Source organism: Choloepus didactylus, chromosome 1 (genome assembly GCF_015220235.1).
Source record: "Choloepus didactylus isolate mChoDid1 chromosome 1, mChoDid1.pri, whole genome shotgun sequence".
Lineage (NCBI taxonomy): Eukaryota > Metazoa > Chordata > Mammalia > Pilosa > Megalonychidae > Choloepus > Choloepus didactylus.
In genome coordinates this window covers 184,314,990-184,340,890 of record NC_051307.1, presented here as the reverse complement: position 1 = coordinate 184,340,890, position 25,901 = coordinate 184,314,990, and the positions used below count along the sequence as shown (strand labels likewise).

The window sequence follows — 25,901 nt, the reverse complement described above, 5'->3', positions numbered from 1 at the left end:
CATTCAGAGTAAACATAATAGTGTGAGTAAAACATATAGCATTGTAGGGACCCACAAATATGGTGACTCCCTTCCGTTCTCCTAATTTCAATTTCAGCCAAGATCATGGATGAAATTCACATATTTGCTTTATATGCTGAAAAATGGTCCTCAGACACAGACAACCTTATCTGATGATCTTAAATAAATTTGCCACTGTTGGTAAAGGAATTTGCCTTTGGAAAAACAGCTGTTAACTACCTGGATTCCCCAATGCTACACCAGTAATATCTACTTGTAGGAGCCCTGGCCTGAACAAGACAGGCCTGCAGAACTTGGCACACAGCTGTCTGTGTGACCTGGGCAGCCAGTGTTTAACCTGTCATCTTTGTAAACCAGTAGAGAGAAAATGGTAAATTAACCTTAAAATGTAACTTAAAAACAGGAAGTACGCAGGAGGTGAGAAATGCTTAGTCTCATAAAGGAGCAAGATGTAAATGTAAAGTCTTGTACCCAGATTTGAATAAGCATTCATCCATGGTCCCCAGACCTCCTGCGTCAAAATGTTCATCTACCCAGCCGCGGCGGCCTCCGCCGCCATCTGTCACCTCAGCTCCAGCACCAGCAGCCCGTCGCCCTTGACCCGCCGCCACCTGTCTCCTTCTCGGCGGACTCTGTTTCCCAGCCCTGCCACCTCTGTGCCCTCTTCTTGTTGCTGGTTTCTTCCCCCCATGGATCCGGTCAGCATGGCATCACCTGAGCCCGGGCCCACAGCGGCCTGCAGACCCAGCAAGTGGCCACCCCTCAAAATACAATATCTTGTTCCTTGGCCGATGTAATGAGTGAACAGTTGGCTAAAGAACTGCAATTAGAAGAAGAAGCTGCTGCTTTTCCCGAAGCTGCTGTTGCTGAAGGACCATTTATTACTGGAGAAAACAGACACCTCCAGTGACCTAATGCTGGCTCAGATGCTACAGCTGGAATTTGACAGAGAATATGATGCACAGCTTAGGCATGAAGAAAAAAACATCCAATGATAGCAAAATTTCCATTTCCTTTGAAAATTATCGAAAAGTGCATCCTTATGAAGACAGTGATAGCTCTGAAGCTGAGGTTGACTGGCAGGATACTCATGACGATCCCTACATCCCAGCAAAACCAGTTCCTACTCCCAAAAAGGGTTTTCTTGGAAAAGGAAAAGACATCACCACCAAACATGATGAAGTAGTATGTGGGAGAAAGAATATAGCAAGAATGGAAAATTTTGCACCTGGGTTTCAGGTAGGAGATGGAATTGGAATGGATTTAAAACTATCAAACCATGTTTTCAATGTTTTAAAACAACATGTCTATTCAGAAGAACGTCGAAATGCCCGCCTCCATGAGAAAAAGGAGCACTCTACTGTGGATGAAGCAGTTGATCCTAAGACCTGTTTACTTATGTATAAAATGATCAACCTGGAATGCTGGAGACAATCACTGGCTGTATTAGTACAGGAAAGGAATCTGTTGTCTTTCATGCATATGGAGGGAGCATGGAGGATGCAAAGGAAGATAAGTGAAGTTGCATCTACAGAATGTGCCATCAAGGTGTTTAAGACAACTCTTAATGAGTTTAAGAATCATGACAAATATATTACAGATGATTTCAGGTTTAAAGATCGCTTCAGCAAATTAAATCCATGTAAGATCATCTGCATGTGGGCAGAAAAATAGATGCACAATCTCACAAGAATGCAGAGAGCTGGAATTCCTTGCCCAACAGTTGCAATGCTCAAGAAACACATTTTAGTTATGTCTTTTTTTGGTCATGATCAAGTTCCAGCCCCTAAGTTAAAAGAAGTAAAACTCAGTAGTGAAGAAATGAAAGAAGCCTACTATCAAACTCTTCATATGATGCAGCAGTTACATGACAAATGTATGCTTGGACATGCTGACCTCAGTGAGGACAACATGCTCTGGCATTCTGGAAAGGTCTGGTTGATTGACGTCAGTCAGTCTGTAGAACCAACACATCCCCATGGCCTGGAGTTCTTATTCCGAGACTGTAGGAATGTCTCACAGTTTTTCCAGAAAGGAGGAGTGAAGGAAGCCCTTGGTGAAAGAGAACTCTTCAATGCTGTTTCAGGCTTAAACATCTCAGCAGACAATGAAGCTGATTTCTCAGCTAAAATAGAAGCTTTGGAGAAAATGAATGACGATCATGTTCAGACGAATGGAAGAAACGCTGCTTCATTTCTGAAAGATGAAGGAGGTCCGCCAGTACCATACGATGAACAACGCCAGTCCCCACTGCCTTTAAATGTTAACACAGTGGAGGCTGTCAGCTGTCAATGGCAAATGAAGTTATGAGTGACTTGAAATACCAAAAAAGGAAACATGAGGAGTGTACAATGGTGCTTCTGTGGTTTGGTTTTTTTCCTTGAAACCCATGTGCCAGATGTGTGGAATTTTTAGCTCAGTATCAAGAGAATAGAATGTCACTACCTCTCATCTTATGAACAGAATAATATGTCTTTAATAGCTAAAGGTTATCTAGCTAAAATAGACTGATTTTACATGATTTATGGTATAAAACATTTTGATGAGAATTTTTAAAACTTAGGTAACATTTCCAAATATGGGAGGAAGGGACAGAGGAATGGAAGAGAGGGTTTTATTATAAATTATTTGCTTTTTCCACCTCCCTGTTTTGAGATGCATCTTTCCTCAAATATTTTGTTAACCCTTCTCAATTTTTTTCCAGACAAAAATTTCTTCTCTTTTAGTGGGTGTTATCAATGGAAATTTGATATCAGAATGGCTGACAGAAATAGAACTAAGCAGTGTTGTAGTGGTATATCATGAAAATGAACTGAATTCTGCTTTTTTCATACTTAAATCCAAGGAAAAGCATCATGGGTTTCTGAAAGAAATAAATATGTAAGAACTTAACTATCCAAGTTTTTTAAAATTTAACTTTCAGCTTTTCTACATTTATGCAAAATAGTTAGGATGTAACTCTTTATATAGTTGCTCTACATTTATAATGAAAATGTAACTTTTCTGGAAGGACAGAATTTAAGACTTAACCATGTTTGATGAATCTTAATGAAATCAAAGAAACAAAGTTCAATTTACATTTCACTCATACTAGATATTTATTGATTTCTGAGAGAAATATGGCAAGCTAATAAAAAATATTAAATAAGCAAATGAGGAAAAGTATATAAAGCAACTTGAGTACCATGTTAACCAACTAATTTGAACTATCTGACCTCATTTTTAATAATTTTTAGTACTGCCTAGACTCCACTTCTAAGAAAAAAGCAAGCACTGCACTTTCCCCACTGTGTTTGTTAGGACCGAAGCTCACTAAGTACAATGTCATGACTCGTCCTGTTACCGAAATCGGACTGGAACCACTAAAACCAAAATTGCCTGTCTGATTAAAGGAAGTAAAATCTAAACTTCATTTAAATTTGAAAGCTTCTCCTGTAACATTACTTAAAAATGCCAAATGTGTTCTTTCTAGAAAAATAATTATTTTTGTTTCTCTTGTAAGCTTTTAACTTCATTTCAGAGAAGTATGATTTGGAGTAGATATTCATTACATTTCTGAAATGCTTACTACTCTGAAACAAAGATTAGATGATTAGTGATTATTGGCTTTACAGAAATTTCAAAGAACTATCTAATTTTTTAACCATTAACTATTTAAAACTTTGTTTGGTTTTCTAACATACTCTGTTTGACAAAGTAGAAAGCCCTTGCTGTGTGGCATTCTTGGAGTGTGCTATGAACATGCTTTTTAAATAACTAAAAACTCAGAAATCATTTAAAAAAAAGTTAATCTAGCCATTCTCAAATGTTAATCTAGTTTACCTGCTCCCTAAAATGTTATCCCTAAAATGACTCCCTAAAATGACTCCCTAAAATGTTATCACTCTTGTGATTATCTACAAAGCCCCATCCTATGATCCTCCTCTCCTTCCTGCACCAACCCCACTCCCCCGTGTCACAAGACCCTGTTCCCCCGGCTTATGCTCTCCCACCCTTCGGAATGTCTTTGTCTTAAACCTTATAACTGGCTCAGCAGCCTCTTTAATAGCGCAGTTTGCCTGCCTGCTGAATGCTGCACCTGCCCGGTGAGAGAGAGCTGTCATGATCTCTACATCGACTTCCTTTAAGCAAGCCCTGAGTAAAGCTTCAAGTATCAGAAAGTGTCCAGTGTTTTCTTTGGCCTCTGGACTACTTAACTGTGTAAACCAACGGTTCTCAAAGTGTGGTTTCTGCACCAGCAGTTATCACCACCACCTGGGAACCTGTTAGAAATGCAAATTTATGGGCTTCATCTGAAACCTAATGAATCAGGGGTGGGTCCAAGAATCCCCATTAGGCTCTCTAAGTGATTCTGAAGCACACTAAAATTTGAAAAGCTCTAGCGTAGACTACCGTTCTAATGCGAATCAGAAAGCTAAACCAAGGAAGGAAAAGAGCTAATGTGGAGACTTCCTAAACTGATATTCTGATTTTCTGAAATCTTTCAGTTGAAATTAATAGATATTATTCTCATCGTATTACCTAAACACTGCTCTACCCCCACTCACCCCAATAATCTCAGCCAACCAAACCTTATCTCCCATAGGATGCCACCCAAAGCACTGAAACCTAACTCATTTTACCCTGGTTTGTTGTTCTTCACCATTTCCACTGTCCCTGGCATTCATTCAGTCCACAAATAATGCTAGGCACAATCCTAGATGCTGGGGAAAAGGCAGTGAGCGCAGACCTTTGTAAGAAACCGTGCCCTAAAAGGTGACCACCAAGCAAAACAGATTCACACTCTTAAGTGAGCACATTAACTGAGAGACATCATAAACAGCAATCCTACAGTGACAGAAATGCAACAAGACTTTGGTTTAGATCCTGTCATTCATGAATTCACAAGGGGAAAAAAAAGACTAAAACTAGACTTTAATGAATGTTTTAGTGCTAAGCAAGTTGTACAGACCATCTCATCTGATCCTCACAGAAACTCCAGGGGTAAGGGACTAGTAATGGCCCATTGTAAAAACGAGAAGCTCGTGGCTTCCTGAGGCCATGTCATTTGCCCAGGCTCACTCAGCTGTGCTGGGAGGAATCAAACTTAGGTTCTGTAACGCCAAGGCGTGTGCTCCTCACCACTGTGCTTGATACCATACTTCATTTTTTAAAATAATTAATTATGCAACATTTCATACATACAGACATCAACCATATAGAAATTATACAGAGGTAAGAAAAACAAAAAGAACACCCGTGGCCCTTCCACCCAGCTTAAGAAAGAGAAGCCACAAGTGGCCGGCAGAAAGCATTGTGCGACGAACATAATAATAAAGCAAGTGAATTATGGAAGGGAAGGAGTCCTCAACTCTGACAGGGATGAGAAAAGTGAAGCACAGAGGAATTTCTATTCTAAGGATGGACTAGAAATGACCTCAGAAGCCCTTGGCTGCAGCAGGAATAGCTGCTTTTCTTATTCCTTTCATTAGATATTTGGATAACTTAACTTCCACATTCACAACTCTGGATCCTTCCTCTCCCCACCAGTAATGCCAAAAATAAATGTGGGAAAATGCTGACTGACCCTAGGTTCAGTGACTTAGAGGAGAAGGTCATCAATCTCTCAAAGGCAACTGACTCAGCAGGTTCGGGAATGAGCCCACCAGGCTTTAAATCTCAACTCTATACTCTCATTGTATGACCTTGGGCAAGTCCATTAACTCCTCTGAGCCTTGGTTTCCTCAGTGGTCACATCAGAATCAGCATAATAACAGGGAAAAATAATGGTATCAATCTAATAAGGTTATTAAAAAGCTTAAATACAACAATATATGTTAACTACTTAGCACGGCTTGACAATAATGAACACTATCACTAAAAGCAAAATAAAAATCTTCCGTGAGTGAGGGCTTTGCATCTCCAAACTTCCATGCACTTATTGGTTTGCAAATCTGTCTCCTGGCTTGATTCCTTAAAGCCAGCAATATCATCTTTTTTCTTTTTTTTTTTTAATTCAGTTTTATTGATATATTCACATACCGTACAATCATTCACAGTGTACAATCAATTGTTCACAATACCATCATATAGTTGTGCACTCATCACCCCAATTGTTTAACATTTTCATTATTCCAAGAAAAAAAAAGAATAAAAGGAAAAGTAAAAAACGAACACCCAAAACATTCCATCCTCCCCATCCCACCTTGTTTTTTATTTAATTTTTGTCTCCGTTTTTCTATTCATCTGTCTATACTCTGGATAAAGGGAGTGTGAGCCACAAGGTTTTCACAATTGCACAGTCACACCATGTAAGCTACATAGTTATACAATCGTCTTCAAGAATTAAGGTTACTGGGTTGTAGTTGAATGGTTTCGGGTATTTCCTTCTAGTTATTCCAATATGCTAAAAACTAAAAAGGGATACCTATACAGCACATGAGAATACCCTTCAGAGTGACCTCTGGACTCCATTTGAAATCTCTCAGCCACTGAAACTATTTTGTTTCATTTCTCTTTCCCCTTTTGGTCAAGAAAGCTTTCTTAATTCCACGATGCCAGGTCCAGGCTCATCCCCAGGAGTCATGTCCCATGTTGCCAAGGAGATTTACACCCCTGGGAGTCATGTCCCATGTAGCAGGAAGGGCAGTGAGTTTACCTAACGAGTGGGCTTGGAGAGAGAGAGGCCACATCTGAACAACAAAAGAGGTTTTCTGGGGGAGACTCTTAGGCACAATTATAAGTAGGCTTAGCCTCTCCTTTGCAGTAACAAGCTTCATAAAGGAAAGCCCCCAGATTGAGGGCTTGACCTACTAAATTGGTAGTCCTCAATGCTGTGAGAATATCAATGATTCCCCAGGTGGGGAAGTTTAATATTTCTGCATTTTTCCCCAGTTCCTCAGGGGGGCCTGCAAATACATTTTTGTTCTCTGCCCAAATTACTTTGGGATGTATTGGGATTTCACACTAACCTGTACAAACCAACCAGATCTCACTCCCTATTCAAAGTTCCATGTGATTATGGTATTTGGATAAACTGACCATACAAGTTAAATTATTTAGTGAAGGAACATTTATTCCCTCTCAGACTCCAGAGCCCAACTCCAAGCTTTGCCCACACAGTACATACTCAGAAAGGCTTGGTGAATGAATATATGTCATTTAAGATATTTAATTAACCATGAAGATGAATTTCCCTGGTTAGCCCATAGGAATCAGGCAGCCATGCAATTGTCTGGTTTTCAAAAAGGCTATTACAGAAAACCACCAAGGGATGAATCTGGCAACAGAAGTCCAGGCCAGTGGCAGAGTACACCCTTTTCACCCCCCATGTTCATTTCTTCCCTCTCCCCACAGGTCACAGGAATGAGGCCAGGCAATAACCTATATTTTTCCCTTCCAGACCTAATAAGCTTGAATTTTAAACTGTCAGCCTTATAATTTCCAATGTTCTCTTATATTCTTCTATAAGTTAGGCCTGAACCCTGATTTTAATTACAGACCAGTACATTAGCTGTCCTAGCAAGGTGACCAAAGTTGCATGTGCTTAGAAAGGGTGTATCAGGAGCTGCTGCTGACACTCGCAGCCAAAGGTGAGGCTGTTTGCTCCAGCTCCCACGTGACCGGCACACCGAATGCCCATTTTCAGAATCAGGAAAACCAAAACTAACCAAACAACAACTTGGAAGTGGAAAGGAACAGAGAAAAAGGGACGTGGCTTTCCCATTTCCTCCAAGTCCCAAATGCTACCGCAGTCGAGTATAACTCTCAGAATGAACCAAATGTGCTTTTCATGTCAAAGTCTTACCACATTTTCTGGCAGCTTGTGTCCAGGGAGATATTTTATATTTTCGTGGTCACTATTTATGATGTCTGTTAGTTTTCTCCCATTAACTGTTTCTTCAAAGACCCACATCTTGACAGTGGAGGCAAACTTCTGAAGTTTCTTGACATTATTACCAATTATTTTTGCAACAGCTGAACCCCTGCAAAAAAAACCATGGAAAAGGAAAAATTTTAAATTCACTCAGGCAGAAGAGAAAGAGCATTAGATTAAAATTTAGAAGAGCCACGCTCTGCTTCGGATTCAAAAGCACCGATATTTACTCAAGATGTGATGATGCTCTATCAGTCTCCAGCCATTTGAAACGTAGTTGTTTCCCCCTGGAGATACCACCCCTGTGATCAGGGAAGCCCCAGAATTTGGTATAAGATCAAAGACCCCTTGAAACAAATAAAAATCAACCAATTGAGGTGTGCAGAGCAGCCTTCCGCTTCCTGGGAGTAAATGAAGTACTCCTGGCATTTGGAAATCACTAGTGCACAGTGAAGTTCTAAAGCCTTAAGGAAATGGGCAGACCCCAGGGCCATCTGCTCCCACCTCCCCGAGTGCAGCTTGAGCAGAAAAGCTAATCTGAGACTGAGAGTCCTCATCTCTGGGTAATAAAGTGCTACTAGGCACGAAGAGACTGAGGGAGCCACAAAGATGAGCCATTACAGGGCACAGCCTCTTATATTGCTCTGACAACCGGAAGGGGAATTAAGACAACACTAGAGGGCTTTAAAAGTGACAGTTGAAGGACTCGGGCAAGATGGCGGCATAGAGAGGAGTGGAAGCTAAGTAGTCCCCCTGGAACAACTACAAAAAAACAGAAACAACTAGTAAATAATCCAGAATAACTGCGGGGGGACAAACGAGACCATCCACTCATCATACACCAACCTGAATTGGGAGGAATGCCAGAGAACACAGCATAAAATCTGTAAGTAAAACCTGCGGAACCAAGTTGTGAGACCCCCTCCCCCATAGCCCGAGCTGCAAAGCCTCGTGGTGCCAGAGAGAAGCTCTCTCCCAGCAAGCGAATATAGCTCAGCTGAGCTCCAACTGGCATTTTAAGTACCGAGTGTGAACTGCTCACTTCAGGTACGCATCCCCAAAAACAGACAGAGGCTTTGGGTGACGACTGACCTGGGAGAGCCAGAGGGCCGCCTTGGACTGGGTCTGAAGGGGACTATCTGTTTCTTTTTTGGCTCAGTGAAGAAAGCCCCAGTCATATTCAGTTTCCAGGGCTGTGACTTGAGGAAGGGTGGAGACAGCATAAGCAGAGAGCGAGACCATTGAAATGCTAATGACCTCCACCTGGGGGTCTGTCTTCTCTAGGAGGAAAGGGGTGGGGCCCTTTCCATTCAGAACCAGACCCCAGAGCCTGGGGGAACACTGCCACACCTCCTCACACCAGTCAAGAATTATAGGCTAACAGGCATCACCTGCTGGGCAGAAAAGCACAGTGACCTGAGGCATCAAAGGGTGGAGCAATTTTCTAAGACACACCCTCAGGGAAACCAGATACTGAATATTTCTTCCCTCTGGGACCTGAGCCTGTTCTGGTCTGGGAAAACCTGATTTGGATAACCAAGGAAACCATGCCTAGACAACAGAAAATTACAACCTACACTAAGAAAAACAAAGTTATGGCCCAGTCAAAGGAACAAATGTACACTTCAACTGAGATACAGGAATTTAAACAACTAATGCTAAATCATTTCAAACAGTTTAGAGAAGATATTGCAAAAGAGATAGAGGCTGTAAAGGAAGCACTGGGCATGTATACGGCAGAAATCAAAAGTTCAAAAAAACAACTAGTAGAATCTATGGAAATGAAAGGCACAGCACAAGAGATGAAAGACACAATGGAAACATGTAACAGCAGATCTCAAGAGGCAGAAGAAAACACTCAGGAACTGGAGAACAAAACACCTGAAAGCCTACACGCAAAGGAGCAGATGGAGAAAAGAATGAAAAAATATGAGCAACATCTCTGGGAACTCAAGGATGAAACAAAGTACAATAATGTACATATCATTGGTGTCCCAGAAGGAGAAGAGAAGGGAAAAGGGGCAGAAGCAATAATAGAGGAAATAATTAATGAAAATTTCCCATCTCTTATGAAAGACATAAAATTACAGATCAAAGAAGCACAGCGTACTCCAAACAGAAGAGATATGAATAGACCTACGCCAAGACACTTAATAATCAGATTATCAAATGTCAAAGACAAAGAGAGAATCCTGAAAGCAGCAAGAGAAAAGTGATCCATTACATACAAAGGAAGCTTAATAAGACTATGTGCGGATCTCTCAGCAGAAACCATGGAGGCAAGAAGGAAGTGGTGTGATATATTTAAGATACTGAAAGAGAAAAACCACCAACCAAGAATCCTGTATCCAGCAAAGCTGTCCTTCAAATATGAGGGAGAGCTCAAAATATTTTCTGACAAACAGACAATGAGAGACTTTGTGAACAAGACACCTGTCCTACAGGAAATACTAAAGGGAGCACTACAGGGTGATAGAAGACAGGAGTGCGTGGTGTGGAACACAATTTTGGGAGATGGTAGCACAACAATGTAAGTACACTGAACAAAGGTAACTATGAATATGGTTGAGAGAGGAAGGTGGGGCGCACGTGAGACACCACAAGAAAGGAAGAAAGATAATGACTGGGACTGTGTAACTTGGTGAAATCTAGAGTGTTCAACAATTGTGATAAAATGTACAAATATGTTCTTTTACGAGGGAGAACAAGCAAATGTCAATCTTGCAAGGTGTTAAAAATGGGGAGGCATTGGGGGAGGGATGCAATCAGCATAAACTAGAGACTGTAACTAATAGAATCATTGTATTATGCTTCCTTTAATGTAACAAAGGTGATACACCAAGGTGAATGCAGATAAGAGGAGGGGATAGGGGAGACATGTTAGACACTTGACATTGGTGGTATTGTCTGATTCTTTATTCTACTTTGATTTAAGGTTATTTTTCCTTTTGCTGCTTCCTAGCTGCCATTTTTTTCCCTCTTTCTTTTGCCTCTCTACCTTCTTTGACTCTCCCTCCTGCCTTGTGGAAGAAATGTAGATGCTCTTATATAGATAGTGGTGAAGGTGGTGAACACATAAATGTATGACCATGCAGAGAACCATCGATTGTTTACTTGGGATGGAATGTATGGTGAGTGAACAAAACTATATTAAAAAAAAATGGGTTGATGACAAAACCTAGAGGGCAATATACTGAGTGAAATAAGCCAGACACATTAGGACAATTATTGCAGGGTCTCACTGATAGGAACTAATTATAGTATGTAAACTCATAGACATGAAATATAAGGTACCAAGATATAGGACGAGGCTTAAGAATGGGGAGTGGTTGCTTAGTATGAGCAGAATGTTCAATTAGGATGAACTCAAATGTTTGGAAATGAACAGGGGTGTTGGTAGCAAGATGTGAGAATGACTAACAGCGCCGAATGGTGTGTGAATGAGGTGGAAAGGGGAAGCTCAGAGTCATATATGTCACCAGAAGGAAAGTTGGAGGTCAAAAGATGGGAATGTATAAAACTGAATCCCATGGTGGGCAATGTCCATGATCAACTGTACAAATACTAGAAATCGCTTCCATGAACCAGAACAAATATATGACAATACAATTAGAAGTTAATAATAGAGGGGCATATAGGGAAGAACTATATACCTATTACAAACTATATACTACAGTTAGTAGTATTTCAACATTTTTTCATAAACAGTAACAAATGTACTATATCAACACTACGAGTCAACAATTGAGGGGGGTTGGTTAGGGATAGTGGAGGATTAGAGTTTCCTTTTCTTTTTTTCTTTTTTCATCTTTCACTTTATTTCTTGTCTGGAGTAATGAAAAGTTTCTAAAAATTGAACAAAAATTAAGTGTGATGGATGCACAGCTGTATGAGGGTACCCAGGGGCAAGTGATTGTACACTTTGGATCTTTGGATAATTGTACAGTATCTGAACAATCTCAATAAAAATGAAAAAAAAAATCAACTGATCACAGGCAGAATAGAAACCCATCTAAAAGACAGCTTGAAATGACATAAGATGGTTTTCTATCCTCCAAGGAGACCAGGCCAGACTTCAAATCCATCAAGGAGATTAAAATGTAGCAACTGTAAAATAAACTGTGTACTGATCAACTACAACAGGCCCAAGGTGGAGTCATAATGCAAAGACAAGATGCCGAGAGGAAAAGGAGCCAAGAATTAGGGTCCCACGGCCTGGGTTGCCCATCCTCCAGCAGGCATCAAACCGGCCCTGGGCCCCCAAATTCCCTCTTCTCTGCATGGCTATTCACCAACAATTCTGCTAATTAGTTTGCCTCTCATAGCCTTTTCTACCAGGGAAGAGAATGAACTCTGACTAGTTAAGGTAAGACCTGTGGACAGAGGGGTGGCTCCGCATCCCTCTGGTGCACAGCAGGGTTTGCTAGGTGTGCGTGGGCAGCCTGTGTGGGCTCCCAGGGCAGCTGCTGAGTGACAGTGAACCTGGGGACCCAGTACAGCAGACTGGGTCAGGGGAGGACACCCGATCCCAGCTGAGCCAGTAAGCTTCTCCCTCAGGACTCTGAACTGAGAAATAGCTTGTTTCTTAGATAACTTCTGTCGTCAGGATCAAATGAAAAACGTGATAATGAGCACTTTGCAAACTCAAGTGTTAAGAGCATTCATTCATTATATTTTCTATAAATTATTCCCAAGATAATTTGGTGGGATGGAGTAGGGGGGTGGGGGATAACAGTAAAGAGAGGGGGTAAAAACCAGGCTGATGCAGAGGAACATATTGGAAACATTTACCCTCACTTCCTGATCCTTCTGTTATTCCAGACCAATTCTAATTTATCCCAACATATAAACATTTTGTACTTTAACAACCAGGAAAACTCATATAGTTCTAACACAGATTTTAATTATTTTCCCTTTCCTGAGACAGAATGGATAAACTGAATCAGTGATCCTCAACTATGGCTGCACATCAGAATTACTTGAGAAGATTTTTAAAATCCCGAGACCCAGGCCACACCTCAGAGCAATTAAATCAATTCTTGAGCTGGGAACAAGCATCAGTTTTTAAAGCACCCCAGAAGACTCGGATGTGCAGCCAGGATTGAAAATCAAATGACAATGATTCAGAACAGTGATGTCCTCCTGCCTCACCAAAGGCTAGCTATGAAAATAAATGCTATGTGGCTTTACCTGTGAAATTTTTACTCTATTCCAGCAGGACAGCTTATTAGCTAAATACTTATTGATACAATTCTCCTGGCACTTTGTAGAAAAAAGGCCAGGAATATCCTCACCCTTACGACCACCTTTATTCTCATCTTGTGACAGCTGCTCACCTACTCACAGGGAGGTAAGAGCTCACAGCCCCACAATGTTCCCAGGCAGTAAGTAATTTACACAAGGTCAAAGACAGCAACTGTGATTCTGGGGAAGTGAGCATCAACTGGAAAATGGGGGGTGGATTAAACACTAAGAATCCAACTCTAGTAAACCTAGTGGAAAAATAAATCAGAGCCAAGAGACTCCTCTCTATGACCTTACTTCTTGCTTCTCCCTATACTTTTTTCCTCTTATACTTCTCTTTATGCAGCCAACTTTTGAGGAAGCCAAGCACTTGCAACCAGAAGCAAACCTATTTCATACCTGCTAAAATGATACAGGTTACCAGGAGTGGGGGTGGGGAATGGGAGTTAATGCTTAAATGGTACAGAGCGTCTGTTTGCGGTGATGGGAAAGTTTTGGTAACGGATGGTGTTGACAGTAACACAACATTTTGATGTAATTAACATCAATGAACTATATACTTGAAAGTGGTTAATATGAGAAATTTTATGTTACCACAATAAAAAAAAAATAGAACTGTAAAGCACAAAGAGTGAACCCTAATGTAAACTATGGACTTTAGTTAATAATACAATTATAATGATATTGGTTCATCAATTGTAACAATTGTACCACACTAATGCAAAATGTCACTAGCAGGGAACATGTATATGTCAGTCAGGGGGGTTGTGATGTTTAGGTTCATGTGCCAACTTGGCCAGGTGATGGTGTCCAGGTATCTGTTCAACCAAACACTGGCCTAACCGTTACTGCAGGGACATTTCATGGCTGGATATAAACCAGAAGGCTGGTTTATTAAATCATCAGTTAATTGATTGCATCTGTGGCTGATTACATTCATGATCAACCAAGGGAGTGCCTTCTGCAATGAGAGAATCTAATCAGTTGGATTTAATCCAATCACTTGAAGACTTTTAAGGGAAAAGGGAGAATTTTCATTTCTTCTTCAGCCAGCCAGCTTCTCCTGGGACAGTAATTGAAGCATTTCATCAGAGTTGCCAGCTTGTGAGCTGCCCTAAAGAATTTGGACTCATGCATCCCCACAGCTGCGTGAGACACTTTTATAAACCTCATATTTACAGATATCTCCTGTTGGTTCCGTTTCCCTAGAGAACCCTGACTAATACAGGGGTATATGGGAACTCTGTACATTTTGCATGATTTTCTGTAAAACTACAACTGCTCTAAAAAATAATTTTAAAAAATTATAAATGAAAATTGGAACTATTAAGAACAAAGGCCACCAGAGCATGTCTGCGCATCCTATGGGGTTCAATGAGGCTTAAAATGACAAGAAACAAATGAGTAAAAAGAAATCTGTGAGCCATCAGGACCTCATTCTGCCTTCTCACTGGTTCACTGTAACTTCCTTCAGTCAGTCATTACCTCATTTATCTCAGTCATCAAATATTTACTGAGCACCTACTGGCCATCATGCATTGGACTAGATGCTGGGGATACCACTGCACTCAAAAGTTTACCAGTTTGTCTGTGAAAAATTTAAGCTTTCCCTTGAATTTGAAGGAGAGTTTTGCTGGATGAAGTATTCTTGTTTGGAAATTTTTCTCTCTCAGAATTTTAAATACACCATGCCACTGCCTTCTCGCCTCCATGGTGGCCGCTGAGTAGTCACAACTTAGTCTTATGTTGTTTCCTTTGTATGTGGTGAATTGCTTTACTCTTGCTGCTTTAAGAACTTGCTCCTTCTGTTCAGTATTTGAGAGTCTCATCAGAATATGTCTTGGAGTGGGTTTATTTGGATTTATTCTATTTGGAGTTCGCTGGGCATTTATGCTTTGTGTATTTATATTGTGTAGAAGGTTAGGGAAGTTTTCCCCAACAATTTCTTTGAATACTCTTTCTAGACCTTTACCCTTCTCTTCCCCTTCTGGGACACCAACGAGTCACAAGTTTGGACGTTTTATTTTATCTATCATATCCCTGAGATCCATTTCGATTTTTTCGATTTTTCTCTCCATTCTTTTTTTTGTTCTTTCATATTCTGTTCTGTGGACTTCTAGGACACTGAGATGTTGTTCAGCTTCCTCTAGTCTTGTATTGTGAATATCCAGAGTCTTTTTAATTTGGCCAACAGTTTCTTTTATTTCCATAAGATCTTCTACTTTTTTATTTACTCTTGCAATGTCTTCTTTATGCTCTTCTAGGGTCTTCTTTATGTTGCTTATATCCTGGGCCATGGTCTTCTTGATGTCCTTTAAATCCTTTGCCATGTTTTCATTCCTCAATTGTAGTTCTTTGATTAATTGTGCGAGGTACCTTGTCTCTTCTGATAACTTGATTTGTGTGTCTGGAGTTGGATTCTCCATATTGTCTGGTTTTATCAAATGCATTGAGATTTTCTGTTGTTTTTGGCCTCTTGGCATTTGCTCTGCTCAACAGGGTTCTTTCAAGTTGTAAAAAAAAAAAAAAATACCTATCTAATTTTTCAGAAACACTGTTTGGCGGTGTATACTTTCTCTAACTAACCAGCAAATGGCGTCCACAGGTCACCTATACCCCTCAAGTCAGTTCTTCCCAACTCTGTCTCTGTGGTGTGTGGGGAAATGATTTTTGTGGGGTTCAACTGGTGAAGTCAGTTTGGGTTTGTTGTTGGAGTTGACTGCCCTGAATGTGGGGCGTCAACTGAGAGACTTTGCCAATAAAAGACCTGCCCTACTTCAGATTTTAAAGGGATCCCTACCAACAGAGAAAACAAAGAAAGGAGAAAGAGATATAGAGAATTTTAACAGACATATGTAGTACCTTACATCCCAAAGCACCAGGACACTCATTTTTCTCTAGTGATCATGGATCTTTCTCCAGAAGGAACCGTAAGCTGGGACATAAAACAAGCCTCAAGAAATTAAAAAAAAAAAAAAAAAAAAAAAAAAAAAAAAACTGACTATACTCAAAGCACATTCTCCAACCACAATGGAATACAAATAGAAGTCAATAATTTTTGAACTGTAACTTCACTATTTATTTCCTACATGATACAAAATACACAAACTCTAAAGACAAATCAGTGGTTCTGAACTCAATGTAAAATATGTAATTTTAGACAACTATATAAAGGTGGGGGAATGGAGGAGTATAGGAACATAATTTATATGTCCTATTGAAGTAAAGGTGGTATCAAAGAAAAACAATATTGATATGGATTTAAGAGGTTAATTTTAAGCCCCACAGTAAACACAAAGAAATTATCAGAGAATATAACCATAGAGATGAAATGTAGAGTTTGGGTTAAGAGAAATGGGGGAAGGGGCAATGGGGAGTTAAGAAATGAGTGTAGGGTTGCTGTTCGAGGTGAAGGGAAATTTCTAGTAATGGATGGTGGGAAAGAGCATTACAACACTCTAAATGTGATTAATCTCACTAATGGAAGGCTAGGGAGGGGGTGGAATGGGAAGATTTAGGCTGTATATATGTTTCCACAACTGAAAAAAAAAAAAGACAGTCTAAATAGATGACGATTGAATGCCAAGGATGAACTTGGATGGGATTGGAGGATAGAGGACAGGTGGCTCAAAGGGACACAGTTGAGACATAAGGTAAAGGAAATATAGAAGGTAAGCTTTGTATCACTGTTGAATCTCTTGTACTTCTTAGTTGTGCTTAATGGGACTGCATAAAAGAATGTTCTTGTTCATGGGAAGTGTACATGTGAACTATAGTGTATGTTCAAGGATGTGTGCAGCTTGCTCTCATATGTTCAGAGGACAGAGCAATAGATGATGGATGATAGATAGGGAGTGAGGGAGGGAGGGAAAGAAATAGCAATGTGACAGCATGCTAAAGTTGGTGGATTGGGCTATCGGGGGAGGGGGGTCAGGGTATGATGGAATTCTGTGTATGGGGCTAGTATTGTTTTTGCAACTGTTCCTATAGCTTTGGATTTATTTCAAAAAAAGAAAACAACATTTGGTTTATCAGTTTGGTAAAAGTGTAAAAGATTGTTCTATTTTTATTAGGTGGAGGAAAAAGCCACGAACCCTCTGGGGAAGTGGAGGGCATTTATACAATATTTACTGAAATTTGCAATGTACCCACTTTCAACCCAGGGAGTTCACTGTATCATCATTTGTAACAGCAGAAACTTGGAGAAAAGCAAATTGTCCTCTAGTAGATTATTTGTTTTTCTTATTCCTTTGTTTGGATAGGGTTTATTAATTTTCTTGGTGTATGGTAGGAACATGTTGGAAGCAAAGTAGTTATTTTAGGTTTTCTGTTTTTCTTAATCCTTTGTTTTGTTTGAAATGTATGTCTTTTGTTGCTTGTTTTAATTTTTTGATAAATACACTTTAAAAAATAAAAAAAAAGACATTAGGTTAAATATAAGCCAAGTGAACAATTTTTCAATTTATATTCAACCAACATATATCTGCTGTACTGTGGCAATAAAATACTTCAATAATTTAAAAAAAAAAAAAGTTTACCAGTTAAAAGGCAGAGGTGGAGGGAAAGGGTAGGATGTGTGTTTGGAAGGACATGCTTTAACAAGAGGACCCAAGTGCAATCCAGGTTAGGTCTCCCATGTTCAACTCTGTTGAGAGAGTCATGATGATGGACAGACCCCAGAGGGATAAAGGGAGAAGATGTGGGAATGGTGCCAAGGGGTACCCAATCCCTGCCGAGAAGCACAAAGGGCCTCATTAAATCAGGGCTGCTTAGAGCAGGTGCAGTATGCGTGGGAAAATCAGAAAATGAGGGAAGAGAAATGAAGGAATGACAATATCAGAAGGACAACAGCAGTAGAGTTATACAATTTTATAACTTTAGCGGACCTTCGAATTTTCTAATTTTATGTCAGGTGCTAGGCATCCTTGTCAATAACTGTGGCTTCTGGAGCAAGATCCCAATTTGGATTGCAGAAATGGCCCTAATTCTCCATCCCCCTGCAGCCAGCCCCTCTGCAATGTGACTTTACAGCTTCCCCCATCAGGAAGCAGTGTCTATTTGCCCACTACTTGGATCTGGGCTGGCCTTGGGACTTGCTTTGGCAAATGCCAATTCCAAGCCTAGGTCTCAAGAGGCCTGCTGTTTCTTTTGGAGCCATGCTCAGATACCATGTGACCAAGTCCAAGCTAGCCTGCTGGAGGAGAGGCCGTGTGGGGGTCAGTGCCCAGTTGCCCCAGCTGAGCCTGTCCCAGACCAGCCAGCCAAGCCCCAAACACTTGAGGGAGCCCAGCCAGGATCAGCAGAGCTTCCCACCTAATATTCAGCTACTGCAGACACTTGAGGGAGCCCGCCCGGCTGATCCAGACCCATAGACTATAAGCAATAATAAAAGAGTTGAAGAGAAGACAAGGGAGGAGTTTGCAGCAATAGCTAATGGATACACCAATGCAGCCCCTTTGAGGCAACCAGAGTAAACTCCAGGTACTTCTAGCCCATGCTATCAGATCTGCCACTCAGGGCTGGGGCTGGAGGCAGGTGTTCAGGGTTGGGGGAATGACCACAGGATTTGATTTAAGAACTTAGCAAGGAAATGGGGGAAAAGATCCTATAAGGCCTAGTCTTGTTCTTTCTAAACGATTCACATGAAAGGCTTTTTTTAGAGATCACCATATTTTGTTTTGTTTTAACTACTTTTGGTTCAATTTCTTTGCTGAAACCAAGATTTTCTTTGCTGCCTACTTTTATCTATGTTGTTTATAAAAACTCAAAAAATAGTATCCATTCCCAAAAGTTCTTTGTGGCACTCAAATGGAACTGGTTGTGTTCATTACTCAGGTGTTACTGCTTCTGGCCAAGGTGAAGAAACAACTTCTCTGGGAGATGTTTTTCTTTCCTAGTAGATCAAATAAAGCAAAGGGATAAGTATAATTCCTGAGTTCACTTATAAGTGACATAACGTGTTCTAAAAAATAGTGAAGGAGTGTCCCAGTCCAAAACCATGCACAGGTATATTAGAACTGAGCTTAAAATAAAATAAAGTAAATACAGTGTGCTGGGATGATCTGTATGTGGACTGGCCATGGTTGGGCTTGGGGTCTAATCACCACAGTGGAGATCTCCGCATTTCAGTCATTTGTTCTGGTGTCACACAAGCAAGTCTGACGTGGATCCCGAAACTGCTGCCATGAGGGAGTGAGCCGTGATTTCTACACCCACCCGCCACTCATCCATCTACAAATGACAGGTGGGACAGATGATGTCTAAGGTCCCTTCCAGGACGATGATCAAATCCAGCTTTTTCCAAAGTGAGGAAGTGGCTGAAGGCTACACAAACTACACAGAATCACAGAGACTTGTGTCCTTTTCCACTCGCAGTGGTCCTTAGGAGAGCAGAATGCCTGCTTTTGGTGCTGGTATGTCCTCACCATCTCTTCAGTGTTTGCTATTTTCCCTTGTTCACCAAGTGAGGAAACCTCAGCCTCCAGTCTTGGCAGATTATAGTATCTGGCAAGATTTTTGTAACACTGTTTTGTTTTCATTCTACTATTTTTTGTTACCTTCTACTTATGATATATACAGTAGTGATATAAAGTTTTCTTTTAGAGTAAACTTTTAAAGGAAGTAGGGTAAGTAAATAATGGAACAGGAGGGAAGCAGATACAGCCTATGTTATAAGGGTGTAGCTGGCAAGACTGAGGCTTAATTGTATCCAAACTTTTCATTTTGCAGAATAAGACACCTGAGGCTCAGAGTTGCTCTGACTTCACATCACGCAACCAGGCAGTGGCAGAACTGGGAGAGCAACTTGGTCTGCTGATAGCCTGTCCTGGGTCTTCATATATATTATAAATCACATTACCCATGAAATCATGAATTATCTTAAGTCTTAAGCCTCAAACTATAGACTGACTCACAACTTCTACAAGGCTATGCAAATGAAATTTAAAAGGGACTTGGAAGAGAAATAATGTTTCAGTGACAGCTATAAAACAGGAACTTGATTTTTTAAGATTTCATTTAATTTATACAGCAACCTACAAGAGAGGTGCACATCACCCCCATTTTACAGATGAAGAAACTGAGGCTAACACAGAGTAAAGAAACTACAGAAAGTCACACTGTTCTCCAGAGCCAGCAGTTCAAGCTGTGCTCTGTCGGTTTCCAAACCCAACACTTTCTGCTAATTTATACTTGCCCTGGGGTAGATCAGAATCATTTATTCAGGCACCATGCTAGGCACCAGGAATACAAGGAAACAAAAGCAAACAAGTCCTTATCCTCTTGGAGCTTGGAGACTGAAGAATGGAGACTGGCAGGGCTCCAGTGAACATACATGCAAAATAACTGTGCCACAGTGACCAAGGTGGCTGAGCAGCGACACTAGGTGGGAGGGCTGGGAGGGCTGGGAGGAAGTGCTCCTGGGGCTGAGCTCTGAGCTCTGAAGGCTGAGAGGGCTTTGGGGGTGGGTGGGTGGGGGTAGGGGCTTTCCTGCCAGAGGGAAGGGTGCAAAAGGTCTATAACAGGAGGGGTGCAGAAATCATCTTCTGTGGTAAAAAGCAAGAGGCACTGCTTTTACCAAGAGCCAACACTACTAGGGAGGAGAGGAGAGGAAAAAGGAGAGGAAGAGGATGGGAAAGATGGCAAGAAAAGGACAAGGGAGAGGGAGAAATTGCGGGAAGGAGAGGGAGAGGAGACAGTGAAGGAAGAGCAGCAAGGAAGGAGGGTTGGGCAGGAGAAGAGGGAAGAGAAAGGTGAGGGGGAGGATGCAATTGCATGGAGAGGGAAGGGAAGGGGGAGAAGAGGGTAAAGATGGGGAAGGGTTAGAAAGGGACAGGAACAGCACCCATTATTTTAAAAATGGAAAAGAAGTGTTGGTGAGAATGCAGAGACGTAGGGACCCTCCTTCATTGCTGGTGGGAATGTAAAATAGTGTAGCTGCTGGGGAAGATAGCTTGGCAGCTCCTCAGAATGAGTACAGAACTACCACACAACCCAGCAATCTCATTACTAGGTACATACCCCAAAAGAATCGAAAGCAGGGACTCAAACAGATACTTGCACACCGATCTTCAATGAAGCAGTGCTGACAACTGCCAAAAGATGGAAGCAACCCAAGTGTCCATCAACTGATAAATGGATAAACAAAATATGGTATAGCCACAAAATGGAATATTATTCAGCTGTAAAAAGGAACAAAGTTCTATCTACTACAAGTGATAACATGGATGAACCTTGACGAAATCATGGTGGGTGAAATGCTAGATACAAACGAACAAATATTGTATAATTTCACTTACATGAAATACCTAGAGTATGCAAATTCATAGACAGAAAGTACAGGTTGGGTGGGAAGAGGGAAAGGAGAGTTAACACTTTAATGGGTACAGAGTTTGTTTGGGTAGATGGAAAAGTTTTGGTAATGGATGGTGGTGAAAGTTGCACAACATTGTGAATGTAATTAACACCACTGAATTGTATCTTTGAAAGTGGTTAAATGGGAAATTCTATGTTGTATATATGTTACCACAATAAAAATTTTAAAAAAAGAACCAGCATTATTGAGTCGGAGCTTCCAGTGGCAGATACTATTTTAAGTACCTTACCCATGTTACCTGTTTTTAGCCTCAGGGAACCTCTGAGGCAGACAGGTACTATTATTATCTACATTTTTTACAGGAAGAAACTAAAGCCTGGAGATCACACAGGTGGTTACTGTAAGAACAGAGATTTGAACCCCAGGCCATGTCCTCACCATCTGCTCTACTGCCCCTGGTCAGAGCTGGACGGACACCCCCTGCTGCAGGTCCTGACCTCCAGCGTGACCAGCATCCCCCCTAACACCTTGGCACTCACTCTGTCCACAGACCTTTTCACCACTTCCTCTCTAAAAAGACGAAATATTTTAATCAGACTGGGGACGGGTTGCCTCAGCCAAGGAATAGCCAGCCTATCAAGTCAGAACTCTAGCCCATGCTGCTTCATGGGGTGCTGAATCTTTTGGGGCCAGAAAGGGCCCTACAGTCCCTCTCTCTTTTTACTGAGGCCCAGGGAGGACAATTAAACAGATTCTCCAGATTCCATGTTCCCAGCTCTCCCAGAGTATCTTGGCTATGGTTCCACGGGCAAGAGGTGGTCACTGTTGGTTTAAATAAAGTCTACTATTTCACTCATAAAAGCAATATGTGAAAGAAGAAAAAACAATTAAAAATAACCCCACCACCCACAGAGAACCACTGTTAACATTTTGTGTAATACTTGGCAGCTAAAGGGCTTTTAAAGTACAATCAAATGCCAATGTATTAGACACAAATATAAAAAATGAAGTATTTTAAACACAGATTCAACTTGGTGAATGTTTATTTGATCTCTGGACACGGAAGCTTTCTAAGCTTAAAATCAAAGGAAGAAACTACAGAGGAAAAAAAGATCAATGTGACCAACTTTATTTACAACAAAAGAGAAAAAAAAAACCCCTTATGTCTATCAAAGTTCCAACTGCAGAGGAGAATGCTTATGACAGAATGTAACATTTTAAGAAAAGCAGGATGCAAAACTGTACATGCCATATGATCATAAGCAATTAAAAAAATACATATAGAAAAAGGATTGCAAGAAAACACACAAAATGTAGCACAGCCCCTGGTCCCCAGGTCCTCAGAGTGGTCCATGGACTAGCAGCAACAGCCACAGTGGGAGATTGTTGGAGAAGCAGGACCCCAGGCCCCACCCAAGCCCCTCTGAGTCAGAATCTTCACTGTAACACGGTCCAGGTGATTCGTGTGCACATTAAAGTTGGAGAAGTGTTGTTGTAGCGGATACTCAAAAACATTTGCTGAATGAATGCATCACTTTCTTGTTGGTAGGATTTCAAGCGAAGGTTATTTTGTTTTTCATTACTTTTCAGTATTTTCCAAATTTTCCACAATTAGATGTGTAATTCCTTTAAGTTTTCTTTGTTTTTTTGGATTACAAATCATTCCCATTTTTTAAAATATTTTGAGGAGGCGGGGCAAGATGGCGGACTGGTGAGCTGTATGTTTTAGTTACTCCTCTAGGAAAGTAGGTAGAAAGCCAGGAACTGCGTGGACTGGACACCACAGAGTAATCTGACTTTGGGCATACTTCAAACAACACTCAAGAAAAGGTGGAACTGCTGAGATCAGCGAAACTGTAAGTTTTTGTGGCCAGGGGACCCACGCCCCTCCCTGCCAGGCTCAGTCCCCTGGGAGGAGGGGCTGTCAGCTCCGGGAAGAAGGGAGAATTGCAGTGGCAGCCCTTATCGGAAACTCATTCTACTGATCCAAACTCCAACCGTAGATAGACTGAGACCAGACACCAGAGAATCTGAGAGCAGCCAGCCCAGGAGAGAGGAGACAGGCATAGAAAAAAAACAACACGAAAAACTCCAAAATAAAAGCGGAGGATTTTTGGAGTTCTGGTGAACATAGAAAGGGGAAGGGCAGAGCTCAGGCCCTGAGGCTCATATGCAAATCCCGAAGAAAAGCTGATTTCTCTGCCCTGTGGACCTTTCCTTAATGGCCCTGTTTGCTTTGTCTCTTAGCATTTCAATAACCCATTAGATCTCTGAGGAGGGCCCTTTTTTTTTTTTTTTAATCCTTTTTTCTTTTTCTAAAACAATTACTCTAAGAAGCCCAATAAAGAAAGCTTCAAAGACTTGCAATTTGGGCAGGTCAAGTCAAGAGCAGAACTAAGAGAGCTCTGAGACAAAAGGCAATAATCCAGTGGCTGAGAAAATTCACTAAACACCACAACTTCCCAAGAAAAGGGGGGTGTCCGCTCACAGCCATCATCCTGGTGGACAGGAAACATTCCTGCCCATCGCCAGCCCCATAGCCCAGAGCTGCTCCAGACAACCCAGTGTGACGGAAGTGCTTCAAATAACAGGCACACACCACAAAACTGGGCGTGGACATTAGCCTTCCCTGCAACCTCAGCTGATTGTCCCAGAGTTGGGAAGGTAGAGCAGTGTGAATTAACAAAGCCCCATTCAGCCATCATTTCAGCAGACTGGGAGCCTCCCTACACAGCCCAGCAGCCCAGAACTGCCCTGGGGGACGGCACTCACCTATGACATAGCACAGTCATCCCGCAACAGAGGACCTGGGGTGCACAGCCTGGAAGAGGGGCCCACTTGCAAGTCTCAGGAGCCATACGCCAATACCAAGGACTTGTGGGTGAGTGGCAGAGACAAACTGTGGCAGGACTGAACTGAAGGATTACACTATTGCAGCAGCTTTAAAACTCTAGGATCACCAGGGAGATTTGATTGTTAGGGCAACCCCCCCTCCCTGACTGCCCAGAAACACGCCCCATATACAGGGCAGGCAACACCAACTACACACGCAAGCTTGGTACACCAATTGGACCCCACAAGACTCACTCCCCCACTCACCGAAAAGGCTAAGCAGGGGAGAACTGGCTTGTGGAGAACAGGTGGCTCGTGGACGCCACCTGCTGGTTAGTTAGAGAAAGTGTACTCCACGAAGCTGTAGATATGATAAATTAGAGATAAGGACTTCAATTGGTCTACAAATCCTAAAAGAACCCTATCAAGTTCAGCAAATGCCACGAGGCCAAAAACAACAGAAAATTATAAACCATATGAAAAAACCAGATGATATGGATAACCCAAGCCCAAGCACCCAAATCAAAAGATCAGAAGAGACACAGCACCTAGAACAGCTACTCAAAGAACTAAAGATTAACAATGAGACCATAGTACGGGATACAAAGGAAATCAAGAAGACCCTAGAAGAGCATAAAGAAGACATTGCAAGACTAAATAAAAAAAATGGATGATCTTATGGAAATTAAAGAAACTGTTGACCACATTAAAAAGATTCTGGACACTCATAGCACAAGACTAGAGGAAGTTGAACAACGAATCAGTGACCTGGAAGATGACAGAATGGAAAATTAAAGCATAAAAGAAAGAATGGGGAAAAAAATTGAAAAAATCGAAATGGACCTCAGGGATATGATAGATAATATGAAACGTCCGAATATAAGACTCATTGGTGTCCCGGAAGGGGAAGAAAAGGGTAAAGGTCTAGGAAGAGTATTCAAAGAAATTGTTGGGGAAAACTTCCCAAATCTTCTAAACAACATAAATACACAAATCATAAATGCTCAGCGAACTCCAAATAGAATAAATCCAAATAAACCCACTCCGAGACATATACTGATCACACTGTCAAACACAGAAGAGAAGGAGCAAGTTCTGAAAGCAGCAAGAGAAAAGCAATTCACCACATACAAAGGAAACAGCATAAGACTAAGTAGTGACTACTCAGCAGCCACCATGGAGGCGAGAAGGCACTGGCACGATATATTTAAAATTCTGAGTGAGAAAAATTTCCAGCCAAGAATACTTTATCCAGCAAAGCTCTCCTTCAAATTTGAGGGAGAGCTTAAATTTTTCACAGACAAACAAATGCTGAAAGAATTTGCTAACAAGAGACCTGCCCTACTGGAGATACTAAAGGGAGCCCTACAGACAGAGAAACAAAGAAAGGACAGAGAGACTTGGAGAAAGGTTCAGTACTAAAGAGATTCGGTATGGGTACAATAAAGGATATTAATAGACAGAGGGGAAAAATATGACAAACATAAACCAAAGGATAAGATGGCTGATTCAAGAAATGCCTTCACGCTTATAACGTTGAATGTAAATGGATTAAACTCCCCAATTAAAAGATATAGATCTGCAGAATGAATCAAAAAAAATGAACCATCAATATGTTGCATACAAGAGACTCAT

General features: G+C 41.2%; 1 protein-coding gene and 1 pseudogene across 1 annotated transcript in view; one reads left to right on the top strand and one right to left on the bottom strand.

Moving 5' to 3' along the window:
- The window catches only part of GPD1L (glycerol-3-phosphate dehydrogenase 1 like), a 70,079-nt gene that overhangs the window by 30,861 nt on the left and 13,317 nt on the right, over positions 1-25,901 (bottom strand). The window contains exon 2 of the mRNA XM_037846530.1: positions 7,808-7,985. Within this exon, the coding sequence (XP_037702458.1) occupies positions 7,808-7,985 (178 nt within the window). The remainder of the gene's footprint in view (positions 1-7,807; positions 7,986-25,901) is intronic.
- LOC119510086 lies at positions 711-2,331 on the top strand (annotated as a pseudogene).